The sequence below is a fragment of the Zootermopsis nevadensis genome, unplaced genomic scaffold (assembly GCF_977971745.1).
Source record: "Zootermopsis nevadensis isolate Lab colony 2312 unplaced genomic scaffold, Znev_1.0 Znev_ptg000016l, whole genome shotgun sequence".
Taxonomy (NCBI): domain Eukaryota; kingdom Metazoa; phylum Arthropoda; class Insecta; order Blattodea; family Termopsidae; genus Zootermopsis; species Zootermopsis nevadensis.
Genome location: NW_028259148.1, coordinates 12,659,219 through 12,684,311, shown reverse-complemented (window position 1 = coordinate 12,684,311; position 25,093 = coordinate 12,659,219). Strand labels below are relative to the sequence as shown.

Sequence of the window (25,093 nt, the reverse complement as noted above, 5' to 3'; positions counted from 1 at the left end):
TTTCTCTTCAGATTACAAGGTTAGTCTGTGTGTCGTATTTGCGTAGCAGTTGGTTCTGAGACAATGATTGCTTCAGACATGTTGGACAGGATTCTACCTCTCCCAAGACTGCTGTCAGTACAAAATAACGAAACGCGGATAAGCATCTATGTCTTGCCACTGCTCTCCCAGAACTCCATGTTCTTATGTAGAATGGAAAAGAATGGGATAGAAATAACAAAATAAAATAGAACAAAATTGAATACGAATACACATGGAGAGAATTCATTTAGATTACATAAATCCTTTATAGCACAAGCCAATGACGTCATAATCAAAACACAGTATTTAGAATTAATTAGTGTTCTGTCTGACGACAGGTCCATATGAACAGGATCCTTCCATCCTTTTCTCGGACTGGGACCTGTTCATATACGTTCTTGGCAGATGATCCAGAAGTGGTTTGCCATTGCCTTCTTCTGTGTGTGAATGGAGTAATTGTTGGGATGCCACGGAGGAAAACTTCGTGTTGCCTAGACCATGGCCTTGCCCAACACAAGTTATAAATTCGGGCACCGCCGGGAATCGAACCCGAGACTCCAGGATTACAAGGCCAGCGTTCTAACCGCTAGACCACGGTGGCGGTATTTAGAATACAAACAATAATTAATACCAGTGTTCACACGCCAATCGTCACTGACAATCACCACCAAAATCAGACGTTTTCCCGAAACGTCTTTATGACTAGGGTGTGGCCACTCTCGGCAAATCTCAGTTTGTTCGAGGAATTATCCTGCCAGTGATTTATACTGGGAGTGCATTCTGAATGGTGTGTACTGGATACGAAAGAAAAACATCATATTGTACACGAAACCACGGACAGCTTACTTTTTGTAGTCCCCACCCCCAGACCAGGCCAGGTTGTCTCCAGAATAGGGGTTAGAAGAAAGACACTTTGCCCTTGCCAGGGGTCGAATCCTACTCATACCATCCGGTTCATAATCAGACACTACTGGGCTTCTATAACTCCTCACCCTAAGCATGGCTTTTTCACGTACATATCAAGGATTTGAATATTACACAGGCAACAAGGAACTGATCCATCATTATTATTATTATTATTTATTTGACTGCAAATGGGTTTTTACCCGGTGGCAGTGGTCCTACAATAAGACACAACAAAACATAAGACAACAAAAACAATAAGAAACAACAGAACAATGAGACAGAACAAAACAATAACACAAAAAAACATAAGACAACAAAAACAAAAACAATAAGAAACAACAGAACAATGAGACACAACAAAACAGTAAGACAAAAAGACATAAGACACAACAAAAACAATAAGACACAACAAGACAATGAGACACAAAAAACATAAGGCACAACAAAGCAATGAGACACAACAAAACAGTAAGAAAAAAAGACATGACACCACAAAAACAATGAGACAAAAAACATAAGGCACAACAAGAACAATAAGACACAACAAAACAGTATCATTATTATAAAATGGGTACACCAGAAGTAATCACCATGGAAAGTAGGCCCACTCAAATATGTTCATGTCAGCACAACCTAACCTCAAAAAGAACGAAATCGTCCACCAATGTACATCAATAAATACATGATGATGATTGTGATAATAAAATCTCCACAAAAATAATTGTATGTTCCCAAGTTTTGATGGAATAAGGTTAAACTTCTTTGTTTCACAATGATCTTCTATTATAAAAATTTGTGATTTGTCGTCGTCGTCGTCAGAAAAAGACGTCATCAAACAATGTTACGTCATCATTGTTATTATTGTGAAGGGGCAGACTGTCTCTATAAAAGTTTAGTGGGTAACAGGCCCACTGTTCAGTACCCAGATCACAACATAATTGAATACAAAAGAGCAGTGGAATGATATCGACAGAACACTCTGAGAAGAGACCAACTAAGAACCATTTTTGTCCATCACAAATTCCACATTGGCTGCTCTGGGTGCGAACCTGCTTACCCATGGTGAGAACCAGTGACATTTCGTCCAAGATCTAACGCCTCTCTGTGACATAATAATGCTTTTAAGAATAAGGTAAAGGTGGCGAAATATGTCTGAGATGTGTGTGCAGACTTAACCTAAAAACCAAACATTATCCAGTGACATAAATATCTTTATTGCTGTATTCTCGTTATTTTGACATTCAAGTGATAACACACATGCAAAGTTTCATACTAACATTTTTTTTGGTACAGAATGACAAAAAAGGCTAAAGCATGTACCCGTTTATTTATTATTCAGACACGAAACTAACTATTTAAATAGTTAGTTTCGTGTCTGAATAATAAAATGTAATTTTATGTGTGAGATAAGAATGAAAACCATTAACCCTTAGTTTTATAATTTTCGATACATGTAATCAAAAAAAAAGGTAACTAATGAGAAATTAATCAGCTAAAATATTATAACTTATTGCGTTGGGGCACTCCTGGGGTTTCGCCTTCAAAACGTCTGTCAGAAGTAAGTGCTGGAGACACGAATGAATAGTCCTGCAATACAAATTACAAAAGTTAAAAGTAAGTAATTACATTCCGATGTACTCGAACTTTTTAAATATGGTATCATAACTAACTAACTAACTAGATGGCTTACGGAACCCGAAGGTTCATCACCGAATTAACCAAAGCCCTCCACCGGACCCTGTCCTGGGCCAACAAAATCCAGTCTCCTTCAACTCCTATCTCCCATAGATCCCGCCTGAGATTATCCTCCCATCTACGTCTAGGTCTCCCCAGCGGTCTCTTCCCCTCAGGCTTCCCAAATAGTGGACCCAACCAACCAGATGGCTTACCGAACCCGAAGGTTCATCACCGAATTAACCAAAGCCCTCCACCGGACCCTGTCCTGGGCCAACAAAATCCAGTTTCCTTCAACTCCTATCTCCCATAGATCCCGCCTGAGATTATCCTCCCATCTACGTCTAGGTCTCCTCAGAGTTCTCTTCCCCTCAGGCTTCCCAAATAGTGGACCCAACCAACTAGATGGCTTATGAAACCCGAAGGTTCATCACCGAATTAACCAAAGCCCTCCACCGGACCCTGTCCTGGGCCAACAAAATCCAGTCTCCTTCAACTCCTATCTCCCATAGATCCCGCCTGAGATTATCCTCCCATCTACGTCTAGGTCTCCCAGCCTCAGGCTTCCCAACCAATACCCGGTGCACACCTCTTGTCCCATCCATGCGCGCTACATGTCCCGCCCATCTCACTCTTCTCGACTTAATCACCCTCACAATACTGGGGGAGCAGTACAGATTTTTAAGTTCGTCATTGTGCAGTTTTCTCCACGCCCCATCGTCTTCCCTCTTAGGCCCAAATATCCTCCTCAACACCCGATTCTCAAACACCTGCAATCTGTGTTCCTCCCCCTGAGTGAGAGACCATGTTTCGCACCCATACAAAACAACGGGCAAGATTATTGTTTTGTATTCTTTAATTTTCAGGTTCTTAGAAATCAGACGGGAAGACAAAATATTTTGAACTGAGAAGTAGCAAGCATTTCCAGAATTTAATCACCTCCTAACTTCCTCACGAGTATCATTTTGATTTGTTATTGTTGTTCCCAAATATTTTAACTTTGTCACACTTTCAAAGGATTTATTAGCCACTCTAAGATAATTTTGCCCGCCTATCTTCTGATGATGAGATACTAACATGTACTTAGTTTTTTCTGAATTTACAAAATAATTATATTTTCTATAAACAAGGTTCAAAACCAGAACCAGGAATAAACCCTGTTGTGATACACCACATAATAAAACTTTTACTGACCTTTAAGATTTTATGATATTTCTTCAACGCTCCGACAGGTAACTGATCTTGAAGTTCCAAGTTCAGATGACCTTGAACAGGGGCGATGTCTGTATCCTGATAAGGAGGCGGCAGGTATGGCATCGTAATAGTTTTTCTAGCCACATCTTCCCAGTTAACTCCCTGTAGAAGCACAAACATTGGTATATATTAAATCTTGTCCGTCTAATCACAATAAATTCCTTTAAATATTAAAATATTACAATAATTAACATTTAAAATTTACATTAGACATCTGTCTAATGTAAATCGAATATTTCGATAAAGAACATCATTTGATATTTTAAATATTTTAAATGTTAATTATTGTAATATTTTAATATTTTATAAGAATTTATTGTGATTAGACGGACAAGATTTAATATATATTTATTATATCACAATATGACGCAACTTTATCATCTCACAAAGATTGGTGTTATGGTCAAGATCGCTGATTGCAGAGGAAATTATGACAATGTAGACGTGGGAACACCCCAGTCTAAAAGACCCTTCAGCTGTGAAAACAGTACAAGGATTTTGAAATAAAGCCTTCTGCAAGGCTGCAAGCTTTAGTGTCGGCTTTAAGTTATTAATTACTACCGCATTTATGGGAAAGAAGTTTGAGATTAATTAATTATGGTTTTTTTTAAAGTATGTTGAATGGGAATTTAGGAAATTTAAGACACATAAGTGTATAAAGAGTCCTGATATTCTGATATGACAGTACACCTTACACACTGTAGTCCTAATATATCTACTGACAATGTTAATGACATTTGTTATATACAAGTTGTTCTGCCGGGGATTGGTATTTGTAAAGAATCATGTTATCTAAAAACAGGTGTCAAACTGAGGATTGTTTTTACAGTACACGTTACATGGAAGAGAGATAATTCAGTACATTTTTGTATGATAAAAGATACAGAAAAATAACTAACTAACTAACTAGATGGCTTACCGAACCCGAAGGTTCATCACCGAATTAACCAAAGCCCTCCACCGGACCCTGTCCTGGGCCAACAAAATCCAGTCTCCTTCAACTCCTATCTCCCATAGATCTCGCCTGAGATTATCCTCCCATCTACGTCTAGGTCTCCCCAGCGGTCTCTTCCCTTCAGGCTTCCCACACAGTGGACCCAACCAACTAGATGGCTTAGGGAACCCGAAGGTTCATCACCGAATTAACCAAAGCCCTCCACCGAACCCTGTCCTGGGCCAACAAAATCCAGTCTCCTTCAACTCCTATCTCCCATAGATCTCGCCTGAGATTATCCTCCCATCTACGTCTAGGTCTCCCCAGCGGTCTCTTCCCTTCAGGCTTCCCACACAGTGGACCCAACCAACTAGATGGCTTAGGGAACCCGAAGGTTCATCACCGAATTAACCAAAGCCCTCCACCGAACCCTGTCCTGGGCCAACAAAATCCAGTCTCCTTCAACTCCTATCTCCCATAGATCTCGCCTGAGATTATCCTCCCATCTACGTCTAGGTCTCCCCAGCGGTCTCTTCCCTTCAGGCTTCCCACACAGTGGACCCAACCAACTAGATGGCTTAGGGAACCCGAAGGTTCATCACCGAATTAACCAAAGCCCTCCACCGAACCCTGTCCTGGGCCAACAAAATCCAGTCTCCTTCAACTCCTATCTCCCATAGATCTCGCCTGAGATTATCCTCCCATCTACGTCTAGGTCTCCCCAGCGGTCTCTTCCCTTCAGGCTTCCCACACAGTGGACCCAACCAACTAGATGGCTTAGGGAACCCGAAGGTTCATCACCGAATTAACCAAAGCCCTCCACCGAACCCTGTCCTGGGCCAACAAAATCCAGTCTCCTTCAACTCCTATCTCCCATAGATCTCGCCTGAGATTATCCTCCCATCTACGTCTAGGTCTCCCCAGCGGTCTCTTCCCTTCAGGCTTCCCACACAGTGGACCCAACCAACTAGATGGCTTAGGGAACCCGAAGGTTCATCACCGAATTAACCAAAGCCCTCCACCGAACCCTGTCCTGGGCCAACAAAATCCAGTCTCCTTCAACTCCTATCTCCCATAGATCTCGCCTGAGATTATCCTCCCATCTACGTCTAGGTCTCCCCAGCGGTCTCTTCCCTTCAGGCTTCCCACACAGTGGACCCAACCAACTAGATGGCTTAGGGAACCCGAAGGTTCATCACCGAATTAACCAAAGCCCTCCACCGAACCCTGTCCTGGGCCAACAAAATCCAGTCTCCTACACGCCTTTAAAAGAAAATCATTGTTACGAACACATTAACCAAGCCTCGGACCAGAAAAAGAACTTACATTGAAAAATGGATGCTTCTTGATGGCTGCAGGACCATTTATCCCTGATCCTAAACGAGTACTTGGATCTTTGTCCAAAAATCTGTTAATCAAATCAGCCACTTCCGGTGAAAATGTTGCTGGTATTTTTGGTGTATCTTCCAAAATGAAGCTGTAAAAGAAATGTCCATTCTTGTATTTGTCACTAAAAAATAATTATTAAATATGCATTCAAATAGTGTTTATAATGCATTATCAGAATTCTGTCCTGGTCAGTGTTTAACTTGCATTGAGTTCTCCAAACTTGGTCAATGTTAAACATATATTTATCTGCTTTTGGAACCTTTTCCTTCTCTGTTCCTCACGTCAAATCGATGTCCTTCACATATTTGATTCCTTAATCAATGTGGATTTAATTTGTTTTTCTAAGATCGATTCTCCACGGGTTTTAAATGCATGCATCTACTTTACTAACGTTGCAATAGACAGTCCAGTGTTAGCCACAAATCATTCGATATAGAACTCTGTTTAAAGGAACGTTATGTCTACAGGGAACATATGTCAGATAGAAGATTTCTGTCTTCTGGGTTGTTGCGCTGTGTAGTCTGGTAGATTGATTGGTTGACATCGACAGACTACACAGCGCAACAACCCAGAAGACAGAAATCTTCATACTCATCGCCCTGATGACGGAGGCAGTATGACCTCTGAAACGTTGGTTAACATCGATCAGACTACACAGCGCAACAACCCAGAAGACAGAAATCTTCATACTCGCCGCTGCGAAAACCTCAAATCTTACATATGTCAGATATCTTTACGAATGCTAAGGACTTACTTATAAAGTTGCTCTATACTTTTTGCACCGTCAACGAAGGGCTGGTACCCAGCGAGCAGTTCATAAGTCATTATGCCCAAACTCCACCAGTCGACTTCCTGCAACATTTCAAATTAGGGGCAACAGCTACAATAAATCATTTTAATTTCTTACAAATTTGTACAAGGGACTCCAGAAATAAAATTTGTTCATTTCTAGCATCCACGTTTATATGAAACAATTTGGTGATGGATATTATAATTTTCTTTTGTTCTTAGGAATATTGAGACAAAAATAAGCACTTAAACCTGCTTTCTTTTTTGGGGGTAGATGAGGGCCAAAGGTGAGCCAGCTATGGGCTGAATATCTGGGGTTCGGTCCCCAATGGGGCAGAGGATTTTTCCTCTAGTCTAGCTATGGGGCCCACCCAGCCTCCTGTCTAATAGGTACCGGGGTTCTGATAAATATTCATCATCACACTAGACCTCAGAGAGGTGATGACGAAATTAATTTAAATGATTCTGCCTCCTGTAATGTATACTGACTGATATATATGAACTCTATGGAGTTTTGATTTCTCTCCAAACCCTCGGATTATTATGTGATGTCTTATTAGTTTGCATGAAACAGTAAAATTATTATTTTCACGATATTAAAGTAAAAGATACTTACAAAGCTGTGGCCTTTATCTGCGATTATCTCCGGAGCCATGTATGAGGGTGTTCCGGTGAATGAGTTTGTTCGCGTTTTCTGTTGATGAAAACAACAACTGTGACAGGAACTTCAGATACAAAGCAAATACATACTAACTCTTTCGTAAAAGAAACAAAACTCTTAGTGTGGCTTACACCAAAGTTCACAATTGGACACAGTCCTGAATAATCAACTATTTTTCAAAGGTCAAAAGAGCTACGGGTCTGAGAATTCCGCCATTCAGAGGTACGAGGTGCGATCGGAAAGTTTCAAGACTGCGCCTATAAAAACCCGTACACTTATCTCAGGTATTAAATTCATCCATCACCCTCGAAGTAGTTCCCCTGGGAGTGAACACAACGATCCTAGCGCCGCTGCCAAGCCTGGAAGCATCCCTGGAAATCTTTCTTTGTCAGCCTGTCAAGCACCATCTGCGATTCTGCCTGAATCTCTTCTATCGTCTCAAATCTCCTTCCCTTTAGCTGAATTTTCATCTTTGGGAAGAGGAAGAAGTCACACGGAGATTAGAAAGGAAGTTGGGATCGGTTCTTGCAAGATCTTTGAGCTCCTGACAAACGAGAAGTCAAGTCGATTCTGCTTCTGGTCCTCAGACAGGATGCGTCGCATGTGGAGTTCTTCCTTTAGAATCAGCTGACAGGTCCCATAGCCTATCCCAACAATGTCGCACAAGTCGTTGATGGTACGACGTCGATCTTCGTGAATGTCCTGCCGAATCTTCGTAACATTTTCGGGCGTTGTGCTCGAAGATGGTCGTCCAGAACGCTCGTCATCATCGACAGGTTCGGCCATTTTTAAAACGTGAATGCCACACAAAAGTTTGTGCACGACCCATTGCGGACTCCCCAAATGCTTGCTTTAGCATTTCATAGGTTTCCGTAGCCGTTTTGGTGAGTCTTTGGCAAAATTTGATGCACACGCCATTCCGAAATCGCAGGAGGGTCGGTGTAATGCACTACCAAAACGCCCGTAACTAAGAAAGAAATGCTAATTCGATGATGCCGGCTGGCACACTGATTCACTATGAATGTAGGCCGCACCCCCTAGCGGCAGAAGCTCGTACTACATCCGGTTCGCCCTCTATTGACACAGTCTGAAACTTTCCGATCGCACCTCGTACAGCAATTGCATTTCCAGCAAATTTGTTTCTGTAGGTAAATTGACGAAAATATAAGGTAGATATATAATTTACCTCGTGATGAAACAGGAACTCTTTACTTAAACCAAAGTCTGTGATTACAATATTCCCGTCAGAATCTAGCAGAATATTTTCTGGTTTAAGGTCTCGATGGATTATTTTCATCTGAAATAAACAAATTGACTAATTAAATTCTATGTACCCTGGGGATATGAGATGAGACGTTACATTTGTACTCTGAGAGTAAGATGCAGTTAAATTCTTTTATCTGATACGTATCGCTCTTAACTAAGCTGGCATATTTATCGTTACTGATTAAATAAAGCACCATTGAGCCTAACTAATTCTGATGATGTGACAATTTTGGAAAACCTCCAGTTTTGCCCCCCCCCCCCCCCGAACCTAATTTACTTCAAAAAAATAATATTACGCATTATATTTTAATAAAAAAAGTCTGCATTTATAATTTCAGATTTTGTTTACATGATAAAGGAGAAGAATATATTGCAGAATGAAAATGACATAAAATATGAACTGAAAGAAAGCATTGGAATTTATAACCTCAAAAGCGAAACAAACAAAATTTATCATGCAAGTGATGATGATGACTAAATTGATTAGTCTTTGGTTTACACATTTAAAGTTTTGAGAGTAATTACAAACAAGTACACTGCTCACAGTTTCTTATGGAATTAGGTTAAATTTTTACATTTTTACGTTACAAGTGTAAATGTAAAATTGAATAAAAATTTTCTTGGATATTATCCATCGTCTAGTAAATATAAAACGTAAAACGACGTTTCGGAGATGAGACTCTATCTCCGTCTTCAGGTTCCTATTCAGGTTTTTATTCAATTGACTCTTCACCATCGTGAAGAAGTTTTAGATTTGATGTAAATTTACAAGTTCTGCGACGTCCAGTTATTGTATAAAAAAAAATAATAATTGAATAAATAAACATGACAGAATAAATCAAAGGCTTCACTAATGAAACGTGGAAACAATATTCATAAAAAATAACCTTTGTGATTGCTTTAGACATTTCTAACAGAAATTTAAAAATAATAATTTCATGTTTTACGAAGAAATTAAGTTTTAAAGGAAATCGAAAAATGTTACAGCTATATAATTCATCAGTTACAACTAATTACATTTAGGTTTTGCTTTGTCTGTTTTATCGGAGATCATTACAGTGTGCCTACCTTATGCAGTTGCTCTACTCCCAAGATTATCTGAGCTATGTACAGTCTCGTCTCAGATTCTGTAAATGTGTCCCACCTCCTCAGCAGATTAATCAAGTTTCCACCACTGAAGTAGTCTGCAACAATAATATCAAGACCTAGTTACTTACAACTATTAGAAGTCAGTGAATACTGAAGTGTTGTATAATCATTTTGCCACAAAGAGACGCTCTACAGAAGAGAGAAAACTAAAAGACTCTCCCTGCAGTCGGGGATGACCCAGAACCTCTACATCTCTTTGTGAGGTTAGGTAAACATTGACCTATGATCCAGTGGTAATGTGTGTCTTTACTACATGAAGATGAAGTTTATTTCTACCAGACTACACGGCGCAACAACCCAGAAGACAGAAATCTTCATACTCTGATGATGGAGGCAGTATGACCTCTGAAACGTTGGTAAACATCGACCAGACTACACAGGGCAACAACCCAGAAGACAGAAATCTTCATACTCTGATGACGGAGGCAGTATGACCTCTGAAACGATGATAAACATCGACCAGACTACACAGGGCAACAACCCAGAAGACAGAAATCTTCATCGCCCTGATGACGGAGGCAGTATGACCTCTGAAACGTTGGTAAACATCGACCAGACTACACAGCGCAACAACCCAGAAGACAGAAATCTTCATACTCTGATGATGGAGGCAGTATGACCTGTGAAACGTTGGTAAACATCGACCATCGATCGTGTAGTCTGGTCGATGTTAACTAACGTTTCAGAGGTCATACTGCCTCCGTCATCAGAGTATGAAGATTTCTGTCTTCTGGGTTGTTGCGCTGTGTAGTCAGGTAGATGTTAACCAACGTCTCAGAGGTCATACTGCCTCCGTCATCAGGGCGATGAAGATTTCTGTCTTCTGGGTTGTTGCGCTGTGAAGTCTGGTAGGTGTTAACCAACGTTTCAGAGGTCATACTGCCTCCGTCATCAGGGCGATGAAGACAGAAATCTTCAAAGATATTCCTTACCATAATATACATGTATATAAAATAATGTAAGTGCTGTGTTAAGTTTTCTGTTCTGTCAGTCGCCACTAATCGACCCTCCTACATCGCAAAATCAGGAATAGTTTTTGATGTACTCACCTAGCACCAAGTACAGCTTCGATTCTGATTGAAGAGCATATTTCAGCCCCGCCAGAAATGGGTAGCCATTGCATTTGATATGTATACGTCGCTCCATCATTGCTAACTCCGGACCGTCTTTTAGCACCTTCTCCTTGTCCATCAACTTCATGGCGTATAACGTCCCGTCATCGAAACCTCCGGTCTTCCGAACTAAGACGACCTTACCAAATTCTGTAACAGCACCCAGTCATGTTTCATTTTGCTATCTTCTCAACAATAATCTTTGATATTAGTAGAATCTTCCACGTTTTTTATAGGCCTCCTGTTCAAGAATCTTCTTTGGAGGACCTTTAACCCAGTCATACAAACTTACGAAATCTATCCACGATTTGATTAATTAGAAGTTCGACTGAAATACATACGTGATAAAAGATACTGATAATATTTGTCTCCTTATCGTTTGCTTGCTTAAAAATTGCATTAGTGTGTATGGCCTTAAATGAATCCTTGAGGATTGAACGGGGTCATTGTGGTTACATGCCCTTGGTGCTAAGGTTAGGAATTTTCCGACATGCCTACTCCATCATGAAACAGACAGCGGTTGGTTCCGGCTTGTTATTGCCAATCCAATTTTTCCAGAAGATATTCAAGAACAATGTCAGCCATCAGACAAAGAATAATATTGTTGGCAAAAGATGTAGATTGTCCTAGGCTTGAAAAGTACTTGGATATTTGCAAAAATCTTCAAGAATTCATTCTTTGAAATCAAGAAGGTTATGACTGGATATCCATTGTCCGTTGTTACAGATGTTTGAATGCGGTGACACTTGTAACTGATGAAAATTGGTGTCTTCTGGGTTGTTACACCGTGTAGTATGGTAGTTGTCCAGATGGACAGAAATCTTCAGACTCACCGCTGTGAAAACCTCAAATATCGCCCTGATGACGGAGGCAGTATGACCTCTGAAACGTTGGTAAACATCGACCAGACTACACAGCGCAACAAACCAGAAGACAGAAATCTTCATACTCACCTCTGTGAAAACCTCAAAACTGATGTTTAAAATGTTGTATGTTTCTACAGTTATAATAAGCTGGGGTTAAGCGACACACTTTTAGATGTCTGTTTGTCTTCGCCGTGAGAACTCTTAAACGTTTCTTGTTTCCAGAGCAGCTGTTGCTGTTACCAATTTTACTGCAGTTTTGCCAACCTGTCTAGAGAAGGCCCATGTTTTACAAACAGAGAAATGAACAGCTGACTTTCGAAGTATCAACAGAAAGTTATATTTACCTCCCGTTCCTAGAAGTTTTACTGCCTTAAAATCCTCCAGTCTTGGAAGGTGGGGTCCTGAAGGTTCAACTGTAACAAAGTATCATAATTACAGGCATGATCTAAGGTAGAATACCTTTATTTTACAAGCATGACATCCTGTTATGCAGGTCTCTTGGCATAAGTTTTATGTTATATGTACAAAAATCCTAACTCACCGTAGCCCTGGCTGCCCTGAGCTTCCTGGTCGGTCTGGGCTTCCTGGCCGCCCTGAGCTTCCTGGTCGGTCTGAGCTTCCTGGCCGCCCTGAGCTTGGCCGCCCTGAGCTTTCTGGCCGCCCTGAGCTTCCTCACCGCCCTGAGCTTCCTGGCCGCCCTGAGCTTCCTGGTCGGTCTGGGCTTCCTGGCCGCCCTGAGCTTCCTGGTCGGTCTGAGCTTCCTGGCCGCCCTGAGCTTGGCCGCCCTGAGCTTCCTGGCCGCCCTGAGCTTCCTGCCCGCCCTGAGCTTCCTGGCCGCCCTGAGCTTCCTGGTCGGTCTGAGCTTCCTGGTCGGTCTGAGCTTCCTGGCCGCCCTGAGCTTCCTGGTCGGTCTGAGCTTCCTGCCCGCCCTGAGCTTCCTGGTCGGTCTGAGCTTCCTGGCCGCCCTGAGCTTCCTGGTCGGTCTGGGCTTCCTGGTCGGTTTGAGCTTCCTGCCCGCCCTGAGCTTCCTGGTCGGTCTGAGCTTCCTGGCCGCCCTGAGCTTCCTGGCCGCCCTGAGCTTCCTGGTCGGTCTGAGCTTCCTGCCCGCCCTGAGCTTCCTGGTCGGTCTGAGCTTCCTGGCCGCCCTGAGCTTCCTGGTCGGTCTGAGCTTCCTGGCCGCCCTGAGCTTCCTGGTCGGTCTGAGCTTCCTGGCCGCCCTGAGCTTCGTGGTCGGTCTGAGCTTCCTGGCCGCCCTGAGCTTCCTGGTCGGTCTGAGCTTCCTGGCCGCCCTGAGCTTCCTGGTCGGTCTGAGCTTCCTGGTCGGTCTGAGCTTCCTGCCCGCCCTGAGCTTCCTGCCCGCCCTGAGCTTCCTGGCCGCTCTGGGTATCCTGGACGCCTTGAGTTCCTGGCACTCGTGTGCTTCCTGGTAGGCTTCTGTTTGTACGCGACTTCCTTGGCCTGAACGGCCTGGGCTTCCTGGCCGCTTCGGGCGTCTTGCCGCCCTGAATTTTCCGTCCGTCCGCAGGTTCCTGATCATACCGACCTTCCCGGCTGCCGTGAGATTCCTGGGAGCCCTGATTTTCTTGGCCACCTCGGAATTTCTGGCGGGATTTGCCAGGGCTCGCTTGATCCTGAAAAGAAAGATATAATAGGCGCATTAGACACTGACATTCCGTGTCTCACCATCGCACTTTCAAAGTTTCAAAATCCTCGTGGTGCATTGTAGATACTTAAACATTGCAAAGTTAAGCTCGAAAAGTGTGTTCCGTGCTGGAATACACATAATATCCTCATATGTTCTTATCAACGTGCATTTAGGGGCATTCAATTTACCTTGTTTGATAGTTGCCACTTTGGCACCAGATCGCAGCACCTCATTGTCTACCTTACGAAATTTCATATGATATTCAAAAGTACGATTTGGAGGTCGTTGAGAATAGCTGATCCTCTACATCAAATATGATCCAAACCCGTCCGGTGGATATCGAACGAATGGTCGTGCCCCTCAGTAGCGAAAAACACTTACAAAAATTGTACTTTGTATCTCTCAGGGTGTTGTATCTTTAAAATAACAACGGATTTGGATTAAATTTGGTTTGAAGCGTCTACATTGTAAGAAGCTGCCAAATTTCTATTTGTCTCGCGTGGATCAAATATAAACTATATTTTACATGAAGTATTTTTCAGCTTTATGCAGAATTTCTTACTAACCAAATAACTCCATGGGGCAGAGTCCTTGGTCAGAAGCTAAGAGTACACTTAGCCGATTCATAAATTTTTCGACATTTATGGAACCTTAAGGTCAATTGCAGTGTTCAGAAGAGCCCTCCAACGGTCCCTAATAGGAGGCAGATGAATCCAATTTACCAGACTCTCCAAACTTAACTGAGTGTCATTTTAATATTATCCTGCCATCATGGACTTTTCGGTTTTCTAGTTAAAATGGTGTTTTTATTTATCATCTCAGTGATTGTTACAACGATTTATACAATTTCTAGACCTTCCAAAATATTAAGGTCGCTGACACCAGCCCCCCCCCCCCCCCCCAAAAAAGAATTCTGTAAGGAATCGTGAGCAATTAATTGTTTTGCTGTAGACAAGGAATGCAATTAGGGGAAATCACTAACTGATTTGTATTAACCGCTGACCTAAACACACAAAGTCACATAATATACGCATTTTAATGCGATAGAACATTTTTGTACTTTGTGTAAATTTACAATTGTAACCCCTAAGAAATATGACAGTTGAAGACGTCTTATTTCTAATTTATACATGACGACTGCTGTATTTTTATTTAACAAAAAGATGGGCCTAGACACGAATTTCACATACTGAGTATCTTTTATTTTCATTATTATTCCATCTATTCACCATTTTACAGAGTATTTACAAACCTTGCCCCTGAGGTACACAGTGCAGCAGCTATTTCTGAAATACATTTTTTAATACGTGTTACATTATTATTATTATTATTACTTCACGTTTTTCGTTCATCGCAGTTTTAAGGCCAGTCCTTTGTTTCTCCTGCCAATGCAGTCTGTTAACAAGGAGAATATTTTCCTTAGGCATTTTATCTAGCCAATTTACCTGTAATGAACAGTTGAACTGAGGAAATTATTGTATTTTATCCATATTTTGGTTTTTCATTTTGTATGTATTGTTTATAATTGAACTGATTTTAATTTAATTATTATATATTTAGGCATATTATTTAGCTCATTTGCTTGTTGAAATGAATTGAATTATTTGTACATTTATATAATTAGTTTTTTTTTGTATTTTAATGTTTCACTTTTAGGTATATTATTTAGCTCATTTACTGTTAATTATTTTAAATAAATTAATGAATTGATATATTATCATTATTATATTGTACATTTATATATTTAGTCCATTGTTTGTTTGTTTTTGTATTGTTATGTTTATTGTTAGTGCTTGGCTGTTGCCAAGCAATCTAATAAATGAATTGAATTATTATTATTATTATTATTATTATTATTATTATTATATCCATGGCTTGAGTGGGATTCGAACCCACGGTCCGAGCGACAGAAGGCCCACGCCTCACTTAGAAAATATTTGGCCAACATTCTGGGCGAACACATCAGGGAACTTCAGAAAACTGCCATTCTAGAATCATCATACGTCATTTGAAAGACGCTGTCGTAAAATTTGTAGTCATCTCTAACAATAAAAGTATATAATACACGTAACACGTATTAAAAAATGTATTTTCGGAAATAGCTGCTGCATTTAACTCAGGGGCAAGGTTCGTCTCGGGTGCATGGAACGATAAATACTTTTATTACGTCAGCTAAGAGAACTCGGGACGAAAATGTGCGAAGAATTAACTCGAAAACTGCGTGTTCCGTTATAAAATGCAGCTTTGCAGTCTTGTTACTTGGAGTCGTGACCCTGAACACGGATTTTATACACGTCTGTCTTTTGTTCAAACAGGCAGCTTAGCTTTCGTCAGGAATTCTACAAAATTTCTTATTACATCCGAAGTCTAATCATATTTTGTTACTTACCCGACTCCTGATTAATCGTATGAACCATTCGCGTATTGAATTCCAAATAGAAGATAAAATTATGTAAATTCTGGTTCGTTTTATTTTCTCCAAAATACTGGAGCCTTCTGGCACGTTATCCATTTTGACTGAGAGTTGTTGTTGACTGAGTGTGTCAATGGAAACGAAGTTGTTGATTTACAGTTGCAAAGCGCAACAAAGCTACTTCCCATTGTTACATTCCATTGTTTCGTTTTAACCGCCGTAAACTGATTTCGTCATCATCGTGTGTCTGTCCGCAGACAGGTATCAGCGGAACTTAGCGCTCCAAGCATTTCTATCCTGAGCGTCATTCCTCTATTCTAGCATATGTACCTCGTCTCTTCAGATCTGTCAACATTCCGAAGGATTTATTAGCCTCCCCAATATAATTTTGCATATTGTGGGTGACGTCATATGCCGCGTTGATTACCTATATTCTCTGTGGTTGTCAGTTTCTAGTACTGGATTTAGGTCGGAGTCATCTTTGGAAGCTTTACTAACTATCTGTGCATCACACGGTTAATCTGTGCATGTTTGTTATCTGAGACCCCAAGTAATAAGAATATATGGCTTTTTCCGCGCGAGTGGAATGCTGGTTTAAGTCTTTAAAGTGCGTGGGGGTGATGAGTTAGTGGCACAACATTGTAAACACCTAAAAAAAAAGAATAGCATCATTTTTCTGGTTTGTGTTTGTAGTAATGGAGGCAACGGAATTTTGGGAAACACTTATTCCGTCATTGTACGTAACCATAACGAAATGTTATAGTGTTGTAAAGAAGCATATATCCAGATGTGAGTATGGTTTTTCAGACGATTTGGATCAAATTAACCTGTAACTCACAGGTGGACTCGTATTTTATTCCCAGGTGTAAGTTAGGAAGTCAGGAAGAGATGAACTTCCAGTTTTGTGTACGGCCGTATTAAATTGTAATGTACTCGATTCTGACGCAAGCAAAGTGGTTGCACGTTTTGTGCCTTGTACTCGGTTAATTGTTGGTGTTTCAGATGAAAGTGGTAAATTGACGTTTTGGATCATATGGGCATTGATTCGATACATCCAACTATCAGTAAACTTTCTCGTAATATCAGTAGAAACGAGACGGGAGAATTGGTTTTGATTTCTTAAGAACATTTTACATCGAATGTTTGTAATATAAAACACAGTGATGATATTGTTTAACAAATGAAGTGTGGCGTGATAGAGAAAGTGAAAATAGTAATATTGTAATTGAATTCAATATTTCATGTCACATGAAACCAAGTACTTCATTGTGTGATCGTTTTTCGACCATACTGACAGGTCAGTTTTTCAGACTTTGTTGTGTAGAGGTTATGTCACTGCTGCTTCATATGCATGTCACATTTTAATGTGGATCTTGGGGGCTGATATGACTGATAATGTGTTTCTTAGTCATGCCAGGCGAATGCTGTTATAGTATCTTAAAGGAAGTCGTGTCTGCTTCCATCCACATCCTTTTCATTTTGTCATTCAGAAACTTCTGTATCAAATACCACACAAAATAATGAAAATCAAGCCAACAGAAAGAGTAGGAATTATGGTAAATTGTGGATGATTATAAGCTTTTTTAAATGCATCAAGAAAATCTAGTCCACGTTTTATCATCCACTCATAATGTAGCTATAAATGATATATTTTTAGCACTGTCTTTAAAGGTAACAAGTACTTTAAATAATATTTACAGGCTTTATAGCAGATGTTACACAAAAAATGACTTTATGTCAGCCCTTCAGGATCTTATTCATGGGGTCATTCCTGCAAGATGCAGGAATGAACATGATGTTTTGCATACAGTTCAGATCATCTTCAATTTAAAATGTCCACAGCTGTGTAGCTGTTGAGAATCGGATCTCGTTCAAATGATATTTTTGACTGGGAATGACCAAGGAATGAGATCATGAAGTACTGACGTAGTCACTGGAAACTCAGTATAAAGAATTTATGTTCATTAAATTTGATACTGAACGTACATGACTTACCAGAATGTAATGATGTTTTTGAATGTAAAGAAGAGAGTTGTAAAATATATAATAATTTAACTGTAAATGAAACTGTTTTGTGATACTTAAGCTGAACATTTCACAAAAAATCTTTTCGGCATTTCCATCCATGAGGAGGAATGTGTAATTTTCCTAATTCCATGCATGGACAATTCAAATTTTTAGTGCTAATGTGAAGGTCCTGTATTTTGTTGTGTGCAAATTTAAGATAATTCTGAACATGAAAAGTCAAAGGTTAGAATGAGAAGACTTCCTTTTGACCTTAATTAAGTTGATTTTTATGTTGTATATTGTTATTTATACTACAAAATCCATCTGTCCATATCCATTTCTTCTGTATAAATATAACAGTGATAAAGGTGGATAGATGTTACAGAGGTAGTGTTAATCCCTTGTGATCTCAGTTTTAAATCTCTGCTGTTGGCTTTACCATGTCTTTGAGGGCCAGAATTTCATTTTCAGTCTGTAAAATGTTTTTCCACTATTCAGTATCCTTGTCTAAGGTTCCAATAACATAAAATTTACTCTTAAGATGGCTGTTGTCTGGGTTGTAGCACTTTGTAGTCCGTTAGGAGGTTACCATTGTTTCAGAGGTCCTTGCTGCCTCTGTGATGAGGGCAATGGAGGCAGCAAGGACCTCTGAAATGTTTGTAAACTTCTACCGGACTACGCGGCGCAACAACCCAGAAGACAGTTATCTTCGGACTTACGGCCGCGAAAGCATCGAAACCCTACCAAATTTACTCCTGTCTTTGGCGTCGCACAATGAATTGTGTAAGGGGCAAGGATACAAAGCTCCATGTCATGAAATGTGATTGTACTTTGATTTTCATCCTTTCCAGGTTCTGGTGTAGAAATTGTTATTTGTACATCTCATGGCGAAGTCTTGGAATTCTGTGATCGTAAGATCGTCGGCATCTGCCCCATCTCATGCTTCAATCCAAAGAGTATAACAATTTTCACATCATATGACTTTCAGTGCAACATATTTTACATTATTAGATCTGAGAATGGAATTATAATTTTGTCTAGGAAAAGAGGATTGAAGGTATGTGATATGGCATAATTTCGTGTCTGCCTAATAACATCTTAGTGCCACAGAATATATTGTTTTCAGAATAAGTAATTTGTTTCTATCATTGTTTCCTCAGTATCACAAGCAATCCTGTCTAATCCTTTGAAGGATTCCTAGAAACCAAGACACATATTTGTGGACTGTGGCTCGAAATTGAAGGGTGAGAGTGATAAAGACCATAGCCACACTTTTCCAAAATTGACTTTTGCTTATAGTTTACAATTATAGGAACATACAAACCACAGTGAGGTGAAGTTCTTCTCACGTTGACGTCGTAGGTACTCGTCGTTGTATGACACAGACCTATGCCAAAAGAAATGGCAATTAGCTGGAAGCAGATGTTTGCTTCTTCAGCAAATAGAGACCAAAATAGAAGTTCTGAAGGGCATGAGACTATGTCGTTATTAGTCACGACATGAAATTCCATTGGTTTTCCAAATACTTTAGTATTTGGAAAACCAAATGCTGGTAACTTAAACATTATTAGTGTTGAAGATTTCTGTCTTCTGGGTTATTGCGCTGTGTAGTCTGGTCGATGTTAACCAACGTTTCAGGGCCCTGATGACGGAGGCAGTATGACCTCTGAAACGTTGGTTAACATCGACTAGACTACACAGCGCAACAACCCAGAAGACAGAAATCTTCATACTCATCGCCCTGGTGATGGAGGCAGTATGACCTCTGAAACGTTGGTAAACATCGACCAGACTACACAGCGCAACAACCCAGAAGACAGAAATCTTCATACTCACCGCTGTGAGAACCTCAAGTCTTACATTATTAGTGTTAACTGCAGGGTCCAGGGATTACTGGGCCATTAGGCCATTACATCAGTTGGTCACTGTTAACCCGAAACGTTTTCAGATCGGTAGAACATTGATCCTGTCAGGTTGGCCACACAAGCCAACTCTGAGATTCTGCCTGCACCAAGAAATATGTCAGAAATTGTAAATGTTTTGTGTATAAACCTAAAGAATGAGTTTCACACCTCAAAGAGACATACAAAACAAACCCAAAATGAAGTGGGAAGTCTTTAGGGACTTATATTCTCTTCAAGAAAGTATCATGAATGAAGACAGATATCATTATAGTACACCTCTGGAACAGTTTTCATCATCATGTAGCTTTCATGGAGTAAGGCCATTTGTTGGCCTGTTCCAGCTTCACTTTTCCAAAAGCCTCTTCAGAGGTCTTCCCCGGCTTCTTCTTCCTTTTGGTTTTATTTGTAGTGTTCTGTCTGACGACAGGTCCATATGAACAGGATCCTTCCAACCTCTTCAGGTTGTCAGGGACCTGCTCATACATATATACATTCTTGGCAGAGATGATCAGAAGTGGTTTGCCATTGCCTTCTTCTGTGTGTGAGTGGAGTAATTGTTGGGATGCCACGGAGAAACCGGGGAAGCCCCCGGAGGAAAACTCTGTGATGCCTAGACCACGGAATTGCCCAACACAAGTTATAAATTTGAGCACCACCGGGAATTGAACCCGGAACCCCAGGCTTACAAGGCTAGTGTTCTGACCGCTAGACCACCGTGGCGAACCTCCTTTTGGTACATAATTTATTAAAATTTTGGGTAGCCTGCTTCTTGCCATTTTGTTTTATAATTTTCTATTTTTTCTAATACTGGAACAGTTTTAAAGTTTAATAATAAAGAACCATCTGAAATACAGGTGAAATATTTTTATATTGATATATGAAGCCCTTTCATTCAACTATCATCAGAAAGAATGTATGTTCAGCGCATGATAAAATCCATTATTTTTGCCTGTAAAACATAGTTGACTATTCCGGTCAATGAGGAAAAGTTGAAAGACATGACGACACATATTCCAGCTTTTTATCAAGATTAAAATACAAACAGAGGATTTGAAAGTTGGTTCTGTTGGTTTAATTTCAGACACATCTTTGTAAAACCTCACATATAGCAACACAACCACCAGTTTTTACCTTACAACAGGGAATATGTGTATGCATATCAGATAATTACATATTAAGCTGTTGGAATGTTACAGCCCTAAGCCCGCACCAGTTTTACAATTTTTGTAAAATTTAATTGTGCATTACTTTGAACAGAATTATGGTAATGCATTGTGCGTTATGAAAGTTAATGTGTACTAAGATATTTAGCATTTGATAAAAAGGGAGTTATGGAATTTTTAAAACTTTCATTTTATTGAAATTCATAAATTTCTCATATTTTTAAGGTTGTGAAGCGATACGAAGATGTGGAGAGGGTCATGGTGAGTGACTTCTCGAATGTTGGGTTTCCTCAACTAGGGATCTGGACAAAGAATTCCAAGGAATCTGTAACTCCAGACAAAATTTTAGACCTCCAGGAAGGCAGTAATACGTACTCCGATGACTGTAGCATCTCTAACATTCTGCGTGAAAAGAACCAGGTATGAAAACTCTGAACAAGGATGTCGTAACTCCTGAAAATGTTGTAGTTCTTTTGATTGGTTTCTGTACTTTTCGCTGTCATTAGATAAGTAATTTTGAATCTTTTCATGCTTTTCTTGCACATTTAAAGGGCAATCATATTCGTGTTTCAAGCCTCGTAGTATTTGAATAATATTTGATGCGAGACGTTGGCATTAGGTGGAGGTGAGAAGTTAGCATCTTCTTGCTCTGACTTTTGTTTTCTGGAAAAGACAGAACAGAGGCTGGCTCCAGGGCCACTGGACATTGTGACAAATAAAATAATTTATGGTCATATCAGCTTAATTAAGTTCTGTAATTGTTCACCTTGTGGTCATTACTTCACTAATGGACATGCCCCCACTTTGAATTGCACTCTATTAGAGTGAACTATTGTAGTTCCAAATCTTTATATGCCAGAGTAGTTGACCGTGTTAGAAATCTTACAACATATTTATGCATTTCAATCTTATTAATATCCTTATCTCTTACTGCTGTTTTCTTTAGGAACTGAGCTTGAAGATTGAAGAATATGAACATAAACTGAAAGTAAAGAAGCATCTCAGGTTATATAACTCAGAAGTTACTGGTCATGGAAATAAACTTCCATTTCCTTCAGACTCTATGGTAAGTTTTGTCATTTAACTTTTCCAGAGATGGAACACAGAGTGAAAGATTATTTGTTTCATTATACTGATATTTTCCTTTGATATACGTGGCAAGAAAAGTTGCTCAGAAGTTACGTGTGGTACAATTCCTTTAACAGATATACACACAACAGATGTTAAACAACAAATATCATCTGATGTTTAGTTTTTAAGATACGTGTCGCCATTAAATGGGGCAGCGTGTACTAATCCATCAGTGGTCCTTTCACTGCTGCTTGTACACAGCCACATTAAGCTTGTTATACAGTAATTACTATGCTCTAAGTCAGTGGTCCCCAACGCGGTGCCCGCCAAGGCTTTTTTTGGGTGCCCACGTTGTGACAGAAAGAGGTTATACTGAATAATGAAGGCCGTTCAACCATGAACATTATAAAATCAAAGCGCAGATCTCGACTTAACTGACGCCCATCTTGATGATTGTTTTCGAGCAGCGACATCATCGTACACTCCCAAATTTGAAAAACTGGCCGATGAAATGCAGCGCCAAACATCACACTAACTTCCCACTTGAGTAATAATAATTGTACTTATAAAATTACGTATTTTTGATCGCGTGGTTTCTTGTATCATTAAACGTCGTATTGTTTTGTGTATTATTTGGTGTCCATATCTAATTTGTCCAGAGAAAAGAAAATTTTGCTTTGTTAATTGGTTGGTGCCCGCCACGATCTCATAAACTCTTAAATGTGCCCGTAGGCACAAAAAGGTTGCGGACCACTGCTCGAAGTGTATCACTTGGTGCACAGTAAGGCAGAATTTTAATTGAAGCGCCATGGAATGCATGCAACAAATACTGAATCATGCTCCTGATCTTGGGAACCTGTGATAGCCAAGCTGGAACTGCATTGCAGGGAAGGAATATTTTGAGTGTTATCCTGCATTACATCATCCTTGTACTAACATGTAGACGGTTAGAAGACCGTCTCTGGGAAAGAGGAATTTATCAGTGCGAGTCATGCTTGGATGTTAGCCGCTGAATTTGCCATAATTACTGCTGTGAAACAAGAATCTTCAAGAAGCTTATATGCTATTGCAAGAATATGGGACTGCCTTAAATATTGGTTTGTATTTTACTTCATGATGATTGAAAAAAGATTAAATCCGTGGCGTAACAGCTCCAGAGATGATGAATTACATTAATGCTATTCACAGAATGAACATTAGCTTCCAGAAGATCAGATGCAGTCCTACAAATAGATGTATCAGTAACACACTACCAGTGTGCGCTTGAACCATTGAAGCATGCTTTACATGTGAAGTAGTCTTCAGCGTCTGCGGTAGTCACCTTTGGTCATGGACTAATCCTTGCGCTAACTCTGCATGTGGTTATTAACTCTGCTTTAGTATATACAGTATGTGTTATGGGGGATATTTATTGTGAGCCCTCACCGACTACCATGCTGGCTGGATTCTAGTGTTCAAAACAAATTACTTTTCTGTGAACCAAACATATTCCTTCTTTATCATTTAGCTCGTTAAGATACCATTGATAAGGCGTGTAATTTCTGTTCTGTACTTCTGTGTCAGCACAAGTGATAACTGTTTCAGAATACGCTGACGTCGTAAAGAGTAAACTCAAAATTGTTGCATTATTAATATACATGTATTAGTTTCACAGTACAAAGAAGAATTGAAATGTCAGGATTTTATTGTCCGAGTAACACTGAAAGGTAAAGAAGAAAATGATTGTAGTACTGAAAATAATCCATTGATTCTGTAGTTTATTCAGACACGGAGTTTTACTGTGTGATAATCATAGAAATTGATGTTTGTTTGACGGAGGCTCGCAGTGGCCGCGCGGTCTGAGGCGTGGGCCTTGTGCCGCTTGGTCACTGGGACCGTGGGTTTGAATCCCACTCAAGCCATGGATGTTTGTCCGCGTTATCCCGTGTTGTGCTGTCCTGTGTACAGGTAGAGGCCTTGCGACGGGCCGATCCCTCGTCTATAGATCAAGCCAACGAAAAGTTGGGACCCGCAGTGCTCAGACACTGAAGAACGGGTCGTCCACAGTATCCCCATTATCCCAGTGTTAGTTTGACAGTCTGTCTACACAGCACTTATTGAATATAGTTTACTTAAGAACTCACTACATTACCTGTTTTAGTAGAGTCGAACATGTAGGTGTAGCTCAACTGAACAGTGTTCAGTGTACTCTATAAAACAGGTAAGCTGCTTAAGACAGTTTATTACATGGGTAAGTCAGCAACAGGATATGACGGACTGTCAACCAAACGTTCCAGAAACAACAGGATGTTTCCCTTAAAACTTGATCCCTATTTCAGCATAGATCATATGGTTTAAAATGTAATTTAAATTGGTACCCATATATTTTCTTCATGATTCCAAAGTATTTAATGTGTTCAAGAAATGTCTGATATTTTATCAAAAATCAGGTGGTCTCAAAATGTAATTTTCTCGCTTATAGAATTATGCCATTCATACAAAATACCTTTCACTTGCAAGATTTTATCTAATTTGCAAAACTAACATAAAAACTTTCATAACATATTTAAAGTTTTTAACCTCATCCTCTTTGCTTCGTAGTTGGTGCTGTTGGGTAGTCAAAGTGGATGTAGAGACCTTGATCCAAAGGAACATCTTGAAAGAGGTCCGTCAGTCAGAATCGCAGAAACCTGGCAGAAAATGCATAATGGAAAATGGGTGGTTGGGATCTCCATATGTAATAATGGAAAAAGGTAAGTTAATGGTTGTACCATATTTATCCAAATACCACATGCCCCCAATAAGATGGGCACCCCAGTTTAGGAAAAGGTTATTTGAATAAAATATTGAAGACCAAATAATATGTTGACTTCTGTAGCCACTTTTCTCG

At 40.0% G+C, this 25,093-nt stretch overlaps 2 protein-coding genes across 7 annotated transcripts in view; one reads left to right on the top strand and one right to left on the bottom strand.

The window, feature by feature from the left end:
* The window catches only part of LOC110838717 (uncharacterized), a 97,049-nt gene that overhangs the window by 23,221 nt on the left and 48,735 nt on the right, over positions 1-25,093 (top strand). Inside the window, exons 1-5 of one of the 5 annotated variants that reach the window (XM_087349678.1) lie at positions 16,580-16,868; positions 18,938-19,143; positions 21,379-21,573; positions 22,100-22,219; positions 24,805-24,956. In XM_087349678.1, coding sequence (XP_087205804.1) covers positions 16,775-16,868; positions 18,938-19,143; positions 21,379-21,573; positions 22,100-22,219; positions 24,805-24,956 — 767 coding nt within the window. In that variant the 5' untranslated portion in view covers positions 16,580-16,774. Of the gene's footprint in view, positions 1-16,579; positions 17,377-18,937; positions 19,144-21,378; positions 21,574-22,099; positions 22,220-24,804; positions 24,957-25,093 lie in introns of those variants that run through there. The other 4 variants (XM_087349676.1, XM_087349675.1, XM_087349674.1 and 1 more) reach the window with 4 other exon arrangements.
* Positions 2,126-16,220, bottom strand: LOC110838715 (uncharacterized). Of its 2 annotated transcripts, XM_022082204.2 has the most exons (11): positions 16,056-16,217; positions 12,563-13,652; positions 12,366-12,434; positions 11,093-11,305; positions 9,963-10,078; positions 8,815-8,925; positions 7,584-7,661; positions 6,933-7,030; positions 6,116-6,266; positions 3,796-3,957; positions 2,126-2,514 (listed from the first exon to the last, which is right to left on the bottom strand). In XM_022082204.2, exons 1-11 carry the CDS (start codon positions 16,176-16,178, stop codon positions 2,428-2,430), a joined length of 2,298 nt encoding a protein of 765 aa, XP_021937896.2. In that variant the 5' UTR covers positions 16,179-16,217; the 3' UTR covers positions 2,126-2,427. The 2 variants fall into 2 exon arrangements, 1 of the variants encoding a protein (XP_021937896.2); XR_002546206.2 differs by lacking the exon at positions 6,116-6,266 and having other exon boundaries at positions 16,056-16,220.